Below are 9,772 nucleotides of genomic sequence, written 5' to 3'. Positions count from 1 at the left end.
TTACGTTTGGCGCAAATTGCAGGTTTCTAGTTTTCCAGGGGTTCCCAAAATATCGAAATTACGAAAAATTGGAAAATTGAATTTTTGAGTACCAGCTCAAACTTTGGTAGGATGGAGGTGGAGGTCTTTCAGATACTAATAAACTGTAAAAATCTTTTTAGCGGGGTTCGAAGGGGTGGTTCCAAAATTTTCAAAAAATTGAAACCCCCAATTTTTGCCCCGAGGGTCTTAAGTAAGAAAATAACCTCTCATGTTTGTTTGGTTCGAACAGATATTTTATGCTAAAAAAGTTTTTGAAAATAATACTATGGTTCCTAAAATTATGTTTTTATTCGCAACTTTGGGAACCCCTGGAGCCCAAAAACTGGTCATTTTGGGTTAACTGACCACGGATTCGTATTTCGTACATTTATTACAACATTTGAGTCGATAACTAGCTGGTGCCAAAAAAATGGCCTTATCGCAACTCCTCCTTTTAACGTTGTTTTGACCAAATTGGCCACGCAAAGGATCGAAATAGGGATATTTTTTCAAATGAAAGAATAATTCAACGATGCTATTATTTCAAAAAAACAAAGAATGCAAAATTAATGTAATGAATAAATAATGATAAATCGCCATTTTATTCAGTCAACTATCATTCAATTTCGAGGATTCAATTCGACGAAACTACGCCCAAAATAAAATGTTCAACATCTCCACGATTTTTTTTTTTTTTTTCATTCTCTCTGAGAAAAATACAACATTATTAAATCACGTATAAAAAATTGGAAAACCATTTTATCGCGTTACAAAATTACAATAAAATATACAAATTATAAAAATGTGACGACGACAAATTGCTACGCAGCAATACTGTACTGTGGACAATTCTGCTTTATAATATTTCTAGCAACATCTGCGTGACCTACGAAAGGTTTAAAAAAGGATTAAAAATGTTTTAAAAATTACATAAGACATACGATTCCATTTCCAGCGAGTGAAACTTACCCAAGGATAGTTCGATGTATAGGGCTAGCGATATCATCTGCACCGGTATTTCACATTGCGGCCCCTTGGTCAGCCACACCTGTTTCAAGAGATCTGCCGCCTTTTGCAGATCACCTTTTAAGGCTAAAACTACAGCTAAATTGTACTGAAATACTGCTCTAGCACTATCAGAATTATCCGGTTTCCAAGATCGTTTTGCAGTCTTTTGTTCTTGATCGTTTGGTAACATGTAATTGCTGTAATCTGGTTTCAGATGCTCTAATGCTTCTGGTATTCTATCCAGTAGAATGAACGATTCGGCTATGTACAAATGGCCCAATAATCTGTCAAAAAAAAAAAAAAATACACCAATCAGTACGATACTACGTAGGGTTAAATCCTATTTAGAAAATCGTACTTATTGATTCCAGAACAGTTGGGAATACTGAGTAAATTTTTACAATTATTTAATGCCACGATAGGATCTCCTAAACATAATGATACGTATGCGCTGTTGGTCAACACAGATGCTCTTAAATTGGCGATTTGCGTCTCACTGATGGGATTGGAGGGAGAACAGTCGACCGTTGGATTGGATAACAAGAGCAAAGCATTACGTAAACATAACGTAGCAAATTCCAGACTCGCTACAGGGATAGCAAAAGATTGAGCATCATAGCTGAAAAAAAATAAATAAACGCAGATCTTCGTTATTTAAGGTAAAATTTTAATAGTAAAGCTCATTCGGTATACGTATAATTTACCTGTATTTATTATTTTCGAATAAGTTTAAATTCAACACTAATTTTCTATGGATTCCGGTCCCAATTACATCAGCTAAGACGTCTTTTCTTTTATTAATAAAATCAAAATCACGTTCGTTGCCCTGAAAAATAAAATCATTCTCGAATTAGTATCAATTCAAAAGTATTTTTCATCAGTTCAACGTACTCCAATAATACAGAAGCTTCTTCTTACGTTTTTATGAACCATAATGCAACATTCGGCTAATCTAAGCCATAATCTCGGATTCATGTGATAAACTTGCACCGCAAGTGTAAGACAATCGAAAGCTTCGGTCGGTTTACCGCTATGTAATAAACTTACTCCTAAATTATACACCAACTCGGGTAATTTATTACCTCCGCAAGTAAACAACGATTTTGACCGATTTTCACCTGTGGAAAAAAAATTGAACGATTAATTTAAAAGTTAGGTACGTTGTGAAATGGGAATATTTTCAATTGAGAATCGATAAAACACGTACTTTCTTTAGAACTTTTCAACTTGACGTTGTTCTCGTTCTCTTGTAGAGCTTTGCGAAAATATAAACATGCTAGATTGGATTTGCCCATCATTAAATGAGCACAGCCCATGTTATTGAAGTACGCCAATGGGACCGAGTCGCCAGTTAGACTGCGAAATAATTCATATAAATTAACGAATTTGTTCGTTGGGCAAAAATACGAGTAATATACACCTTGGTGGTGTGGATTGTTGGGGCATTTTTGGCTACAGGTTTCATAATTATGTACTCATTTAAAAAAAAAAAGGCTCGAAAAATCTCCAGTAAATTAATACACAAAAAAAATCATGAAGTAAATAAATGAATACAATATAAAGGAATAAGAGAACAATTTTTTACGTTTTAATTTTCCTATCGCTATGAAATTATCTTATCAGCACAAAATAAACAGGAAAAAATTTAAAAATGCAAAAATTCGACGAATTCAAAGTGTAATGGAAAGTGGACGGATACAAAAAGAATCTTTACTCTCAGAAAGATGAAATTTGATCAAATAATATATAATAAATTTATGAGCATCATAAAACAATTTCGACACAAAAACACATTTCTCGAGAAAAAAAACAGAAATGGGATAAAGAGACATAATTTTTATCAATTTTGAAATTTTCATCAACTAAAAAACGATAAAAAATTGAAATATTTTCGCAAAAATTAAATTCGAGCTAATTCTAACAAGGGCACCGCTTGAGGTGTCACACTCCGATTTGAACGGGATCTCGATTTTTGGAAAGAGTATAGTCTAAAACCCCCAAAACCAAATTTTCAGCTGCCCAAGTTCATTTTTCGATTTTTGACGAATTTTTGAAAATTCAAAATTGACTGTTTCTGGCGATTTATGCTTTTTTTTTAAAAGTACGTACTTGATTAGTAACAATGGTCAAAATAAGTCCCAAAACTAATATTAATTACCCAAATCCAAATTTCACCATTTCCAGCCATTCTGGAGCCTCCAGCGCGATTTTTCAATTTCTCAAGAATTTTGAATTTGCTCCAGAAGGCGTGAATATGAAGTTGCGCAGCTACAAATCGAGTTGTGTATTATACTCGATCTGTTTAACGAGTTTATCTACATTTGAGCCGATTTTGAGAGTGACACCTCAAAAGTGGATTTTTGACCAGCTTTTTTCAAAATTAAAAAATCCAAAAAATCAGAAGATGACAGTTTGTGAAGAAATTTTTGAAATTTGTGCGAATCGCTGTATTTCTAAGAACTAACCCTCGGAGCGCAAATTCTACCATTTCCAGCCGTTTTGGAGCGAGAGTGACACCTCAAAAAATCACTCTTGAGGTCTTGAGGTGTCATTCTCAAAATCGGCTCATATGTGGATAAACTCGTTAAACAGGTCGAGTGTAATATACAACTCGATTTTTAGTTGCCCAATCGCATATTCACGCTTTCTGGAGCAAATTCAAAATTCTGGAAAAATGAAAAATTGCGCTGGAGGCTCCAGAATGGCTGGAAATGGTGAAATTTGGATTTGGGTAATTAATATTAGTTTTGGGACTTATTTTGACCATTTTTACTGATCAAGTACGTACTTTAAAAAAAAAAGCATAAATCGCCAAAAACAGTCAATTTTGAATTTTCAAAAATTCGCCGAAAATCGAAAAATGAACTAGGGCAGCTGAAAATTAGGTTTTGGGGGCTTTAGACTATGCGCTTTCCAAAAATCGCGGTCCCGTTAAAATCGGAGTGGAGGTTCCCTCGGAAGGACAATAAATTTTAAAACTACTCCAACGTAAATTCAAAATAAAAAATACTTTTGAAATATCAAAAATCAAAAAAAAATTCTTACAATACTTAAAAGCATTTTTTTAAAAAACCTATCATTTAATTTTTTGCAAAAAAAAAAGAATAAAAACATTGACAAACGTGACATTTTTTATAAAAATTAAAAATTTTAAATTATAAAATTAAAATTAAATTTTTTATAGAAGAAACAAATTTTAATCGCTTATTACGAACAGTAAAACTGATATTATCGAAAATAAGGAAACCACAGACTGAATTTTCGTAAAATAAACATAGAATAATTATAAAAGATGAACCTATTTTTGGTACAAAAAGAAAAAAAATATAGTGCAGTTTTATGGGAAACTTCCACTCAAGCTTTCAACTTGATATAATTGTTTTCATTTAAATTGATTATTTAAGTTTATATTACTCAAAATATTTTGATTTCTATTTTAAAAATTGATTCTATTTTTCATTAACTCATTTTTTTTATAATTTAATTTTTTATTTGGTAAACTCAATTTATTTGTTTAATTCAATTTTTATCACAGTTTAAATTGACGTAATTTTATTCAATTCGTGAATTCATTTATCTATTTAATATCCGAGTAGTTATTTAAGAACTTGAGAAATTTAATGATTTTATAAAAATTTTAATTTGAATTTAATTTCTATTTTTTTAAATTGATTTAATTTCGTGTTAGATTAATTTTTTTTTTGTTTCAATTTAAATCAATCAATTCTTCATTTAGAAAAAAAATTCAATGATTATAAATTATAACATTTCATTTCTATTTTTAAAATTGATTTAATTTTTCATTTTTTATTGGCCTAATTTTTTTCAAAATAAATAAATTTGCATTTAATTAAATTTCTAAAGAAATGCAACAATTTACAATAAAATTGATTTTCAACATCAATTTGATCCATTTCTATTTTTAAAATTCATTTAATTTTTCATTTTTTATTTGCCTAATTTTTTCCAAAATAAATTAGTTCAATTTAATTAAACATTTGTTTCCCAAATTAATTCAATTTTTATTCATTGATTTAATTAAATTTCTAAAGAAATGTTACAATTTATAAAGATTGATTTACAGCGTCAATTTGATCTTGATTTTTCAAATTTATTCATTTTCAATTTTCATTTATTAATCAAATTGCATTGGTTTATTTATTCATATAAGTACTTCCATTTTTGAATTAATTCGACTCTTATTCCTTAAATTATTATAACTGTTACTGAATAATTTCATTCGATTTCAAGCACATTTAGATAAAATCTTCATTTAATACCTCGATTTAGTTTCATTTTCCCATTTACATTTCAAAATCAAAAAAATCTTCCTTCGGTAGCAAAAAAATTTAGAAAAAAGTCCCACTCGAAATATAAAATTTGAGGCAAGGGCAACGGGAGGGGGCAGGCATAATCTACACATTCGATCCTTGCACGATTAAAATCATCAATACAGTACTAATTTTAGTACCTGAAGTTACTCGTCAAAGGAATCGTTGACATGATTTCAACGCAAGGTTTTAACGATCCCCTTAAATACTGAGCGTACGCTTTGAGGAACTTGAAGTTACATTTCTGGAACGAAATTTCAATAATTATCATTCAAATAAGCACACAATCTTCACGAGAGAACAATCAATTCTTCTGAAAAAAAAAGTACCATATTATGAAATCTAGCCTCTTTCATTTTATCACCGGAAGAATCAGTTGATGCAACATCTTCCTGAAAAAATTACACAAAATAATTCGTATTTAAAAACAACAACAACAACAACAATATCGTTAAGTGGAAAAAAACGCATACTTTTTCATAACTCGAGGTTAAACCCTCCAGTTCTTTTTCACCGGTATTGATATTTCGTGAATTCAAACAACATATACATTTATACACACGTATTCTAGATTTACATGATTCGATCGATGACTCTGAATCATCCTGTGAACATGAAAAAAAATCGTTATAAATTTACGAATACATATTTCTAATCGTAATTTATAAACTGTGTACAAGAACCTTTTTATTTTCATTTTCATCGGATGCTTTGATGGTAACATCTTCTTCAGTTTCATTCGATGATTCTACTACTACAGATGTACCGGACTGGGAAAAATTTTCTAAAAATGTTATCACAGATAGAGCCTTGTCAGGCTGATGTACACATAGAAACAATTCAGTTAACAGGAAACACACAGCTGTTCTTAATGGCTCATCTGCAATGAAATTCAATCAATCATAATCTAATCAAACAACATAATTATTACAACGTACATATAAATTCTCCATACCCATCGAATCAGCTAGTGAAAAAGCCTTATTTAAGATCCTTAACGCTGAACTATACTGCATCGTATGATACAACAATACTGCTTTGTTATATAAAATACAACAATTCCGAACGTCATCCAATGACTCGATATTATCCAAATTAATTTCACCCTTTAAAAAACACACAAACCAAACAATAACACGTCATATCCTGATTTCAACCACTCTAATTACAAACGTAGCAACTTACTAAATTACACACGGAATTGAGTTTATTCTCGAATTCCGATACTTTTCCAAGCTCGCTGCTAAAAAATTCCACTACAGCGGAATTATGGGTAAATCTAGTATCCAAAGGTCTCTGTTCTTGTAATTTGCTTAAATTTGCTAGACTCTCGGCGTATTCTTTTTTATCAAAGTGTTCGGCTGCTTTAACGGCTAATTCGCGACATTCGTTGGAAATAGATTCGTGATCTGGTTCTTCGGTTTCGGCTTCTTTCTGAGGGGTTGGTTCTGTTTCAGGTTTCGACATTTTGGCGCTGTAAAGTACACGAATTTGGTTACAATACGAATCAATATGATGTATTAAAGGGACTTTTGTATAAACCGGCTTCGTTAAATGAGATAAATTCGAATTTCAGACTAACCTTCAGTTTCTATTTCTTCGGTGGTGGTTTCGATGAGTGATTTGGTAGAATGAACGGTGATGGGATTAGGGTGGTTTTTTCACATTTATCGAATTTATACATTCAGGAATTAGCGAATTACTATTTGGGAAGTAATTTTTGATTATTTTTCGTCTCGAGGTTTTTTTCACAGTTTTTCAGAGTTTTTCAAACACTTATCAAAAATCCAGTCACAATGTTTTTTTCAGCGTACCTGTATTGTTTTGCTAACCTGGTGATTGGGGTTTATTTTTATGAAGCGCTCTCTGGCGATTCAAACTGGAACTAGTTCTCAACCCAAGGCCAAGTGCCAAGTGGTTCTTATCAATTTTTTCAAAAACCTTATCACGTCTTTTCAAAACTGAAATTTTTCTTTTTAATTATTTTGGTAATTTAAATTTTAAAGTCAAAAGTATATTTTTATACAACGATACGGATACGTGTAAGCAACGTCATCTGACGTTTCTAAACGTTCTAATTTATGACTTCCAAAGTTCTAAAACTATGTCCATGATAATAAAATGTTCCCTAAAAAAAAATCACTCGACCACAACGTAACGTCTACTTTCTTATCTCAAAATGAAGAAACTTTCACTAGGAAATTTTTCCATTCAAGTACCTCCAATAAATTGGTTTTCAACACAACCGCAGCCAACATGAATTGCTTACTCTCAGCTGTATGTTTTCTACTCTTAATTTCAAACCTCTATTCAGTCGATTCATCCTGCGGATGTAAAAAACTCACCAGAGTGTTCGGTACCAAACCAATCCAAGGAATATGTTTCAACGTAAACTTCACCACTCTAATTCAACAGCCCAGACCGACTCGAAACATGATACTGATCTCAGGAGGAAGATACTCGATTGGGACCAACGAACCTGTAATAAAACTTGACGGAGAATCTCCTCAGAGACCTGTTCAATTGAACGATTTCTACTTAGATAAATACGAAGTGAGCATAGGAGAATTTGCTGAATTCGTTTCTAAAACTGGATACATTACGGATGCGGAACGATTCGGTGATTCTTTCATATTGTATTCGATGATTGAAAACTATACAGAGAAGAGAGCTCCGGCAGCAGTCGAGGTACCTTGGTGGTTACTTATGAAAGGAGTATCGTGGGATCATCCTGAAGGTTCGAATACAACGATAAAAGGTACCTAATCATTTCTAATTTATGTAGTTGGATCGTGGAAGATTAGAATTACATTTGGATTGTTTTTACAGACAGACTGAATCACCCAGTCAACCATATTAGTTGGTTCGATGCTGTGACTTATTGTAACTGGTTAGGTAAACGACTGCCTACAGAAGCTGAATGGGAAGTAGCTTGTAAAGGAGCTAACGATAACAGTATTTATCCTTGGGGCGATGAATTCATTCCGAATGGCAAACATATGCAAGTATTTCGTTACACATTTAGTATTATTAATCATCGTTCTGTATAAAATGTAATTTTAATGCGACCTTTTATTTATATACAGGGCCAATACGTGGCAGGGATTTTTCCCTTATAAAAACACAGCGGACGATGGATATAAAACATTAGCACCGGTAGATTCTTTCAAACAAGGATCCCTCGGATTGCACAACATTATTGGTAATCTTTGGGAATGGACTAACGATTTCTGGACCACGAAGCATTCCAAAAAGTTGCAAATTAACCCTGTAAGTATATCACTATTTCGCTCGTAATTTCACCCTTGTTGAATTGCGGTAATCATTATTGGTGGTTTGTTTTACAGCAAGGACCTAAAAATAGCACCGATAAAGTGAAAAAAGGTGGCTCTTTTATGTGTCATAAAGATTACTGTTTCCGATTCCGATGTGCAGCTCGCAGTCAAAACACACCGGATTCTTCTTCGGTTAATATCGGCTTCAGATGTGCTAAATCAATCTCTACGTAGTTTGTGATTTATTGTTGTTGTTTTTGTTTTTTTTTTTCGTATGCGTATTTTATAAAACTTTGGTATTTTTTTTATAGATGAGTGATATTTTGCCATTTGCCTATTTTATTTTAACATTAAGGGGTTTTTCGAATTTTTGGGTATTTTATTATTATTAATTTGTATTCCATGTTTTATTTTTGTGCTCTTTTGAGCTTTTCAATCTCTTTTGTATATTTTTATAAGTTATTAGTACGAACGTGATTTAGTTTATTACTTATTTTACCATTTTTTTTCTCGTGTTCCTCTTTTGTTTGTGAATAATTATGTCGATTAAATTTTATGTATCGTTTTCATCTCATTTCAACTTCGAGTCTTATTTTTATATTTTTATTTTTTTCACCAATGCCTTTTTGAGAAAAATTGCCACTTCATAGCTATTTAGACGAAAAATGAGACTTTTTGTGCAAATTTGGCAAATGAAAAATTACCCCAATTGACAATTATTGACAAAAATTGACACTTTCTGACTTTGGACTTTTTTTGAGACTTTTGAGAATATCGCTCTTCTCGACAACTTTGGCAAAAATTAGGACCTTTGGCTTTTGGCCATGTTAACAAATAGTGAGACTTCCTGACATTCTATGCAAGGAATTAGGACTTTTTGACGATTTATGCAATAAAATGAAATTTTTATACAATGTAGGTTAATAAAAAAAACAGGACTTTTTTAGTTATTTCGGTAAAAATTAGATGCTTTTACAATCTTTACAAAAATTAGAACTTTTAGACTTTTTTGACAAGAAAACAGGACTTTTTTTTTGACAATTTTGCCAAAAAGATCACTATTTTAACAATGTTGGAAAAACTTGTCATTATTTGACAATTTTGGAAAAACAACGGAATTTTTAAAAAAATGTTGGT

The 9,772-nt window shown here is 31.7% G+C and overlaps 2 protein-coding genes across 2 annotated transcripts; one reads left to right on the top strand and one right to left on the bottom strand.

Moving 5' to 3' along the window:
• Positions 1-753: 753 nt before the first annotated feature.
• On the bottom strand, positions 754-7,174 carry Not10 (CCR4-NOT transcription complex subunit 10). Its single transcript, XM_065348693.1, has 13 exons — positions 6,943-7,174; positions 6,546-6,834; positions 6,316-6,466; positions 6,044-6,240; positions 5,834-5,965; positions 5,690-5,752; positions 5,501-5,604; positions 2,237-2,385; positions 1,948-2,147; positions 1,734-1,855; positions 1,388-1,648; positions 991-1,313; positions 754-907 (listed from the first exon to the last, which is right to left on the bottom strand). The coding sequence occupies exons 2-13, from the start codon at positions 6,825-6,827 to the stop codon at positions 843-845; spliced, it is 2,049 nt and encodes a 682-aa protein (XP_065204765.1). The 5' UTR covers positions 6,828-6,834; positions 6,943-7,174; the 3' UTR covers positions 754-842.
• Positions 7,175-7,303: 129 nt separating this feature from the next.
• LOC135834731 (formylglycine-generating enzyme-like) lies at positions 7,304-9,209 on the top strand. Its single transcript, XM_065348694.1, has 4 exons — positions 7,304-8,118; positions 8,190-8,361; positions 8,447-8,630; positions 8,708-9,209. The coding sequence occupies exons 1-4, from the start codon at positions 7,482-7,484 to the stop codon at positions 8,867-8,869; spliced, it is 1,155 nt and encodes a 384-aa protein (XP_065204766.1). The 5' UTR covers positions 7,304-7,481; the 3' UTR covers positions 8,870-9,209.
• The last annotated feature ends 563 nt before the right edge of the window (positions 9,210-9,772 follow it).

The sequence above is a fragment of the Planococcus citri genome, chromosome 2, assembly GCF_950023065.1.
Source record: "Planococcus citri chromosome 2, ihPlaCitr1.1, whole genome shotgun sequence".
NCBI classification, from domain to species: Eukaryota; Metazoa; Arthropoda; class Insecta; order Hemiptera; family Pseudococcidae; genus Planococcus; species Planococcus citri.
This window is presented reverse-complemented; position numbering and strand designations above follow the sequence as displayed.

Bases quoted from the DNA above. Each gene is read 5' to 3' on its own strand.
- Not10 (XM_065348693.1), bottom strand. From the start codon at position 6,827: ATGTCGAAACCTGAAACAGAACCAACCCCTCAGAAAGAAGCCGAAACC. The intron at 6,467-6,545 runs GTAAGTTGCTAC...TGTTTTTTAAAG, and splicing joins TCAATTCCGTGTGTAATTTA to GGTGAAATTAATTTGGATAA. The intron at 1,314-1,387 runs GTACGATTTTCT...TTTTTTTGACAG, and splicing joins AACTGTTCTGGAATCAATAA to ATTATTGGGCCATTTGTACA.
- LOC135834731 (XM_065348694.1), top strand. From the start codon at position 7,482: ATGTTCCCTAAAAAAAAATCACTCGACCACAACGTAACGTCTACTTTC. The intron at 8,119-8,189 runs GTACCTAATCAT...TTGTTTTTACAG, and splicing joins TTCGAATACAACGATAAAAG to ACAGACTGAATCACCCAGTC. The intron at 8,631-8,707 runs GTAAGTATATCA...TTTGTTTTACAG, and splicing joins AAAAGTTGCAAATTAACCCT to CAAGGACCTAAAAATAGCAC.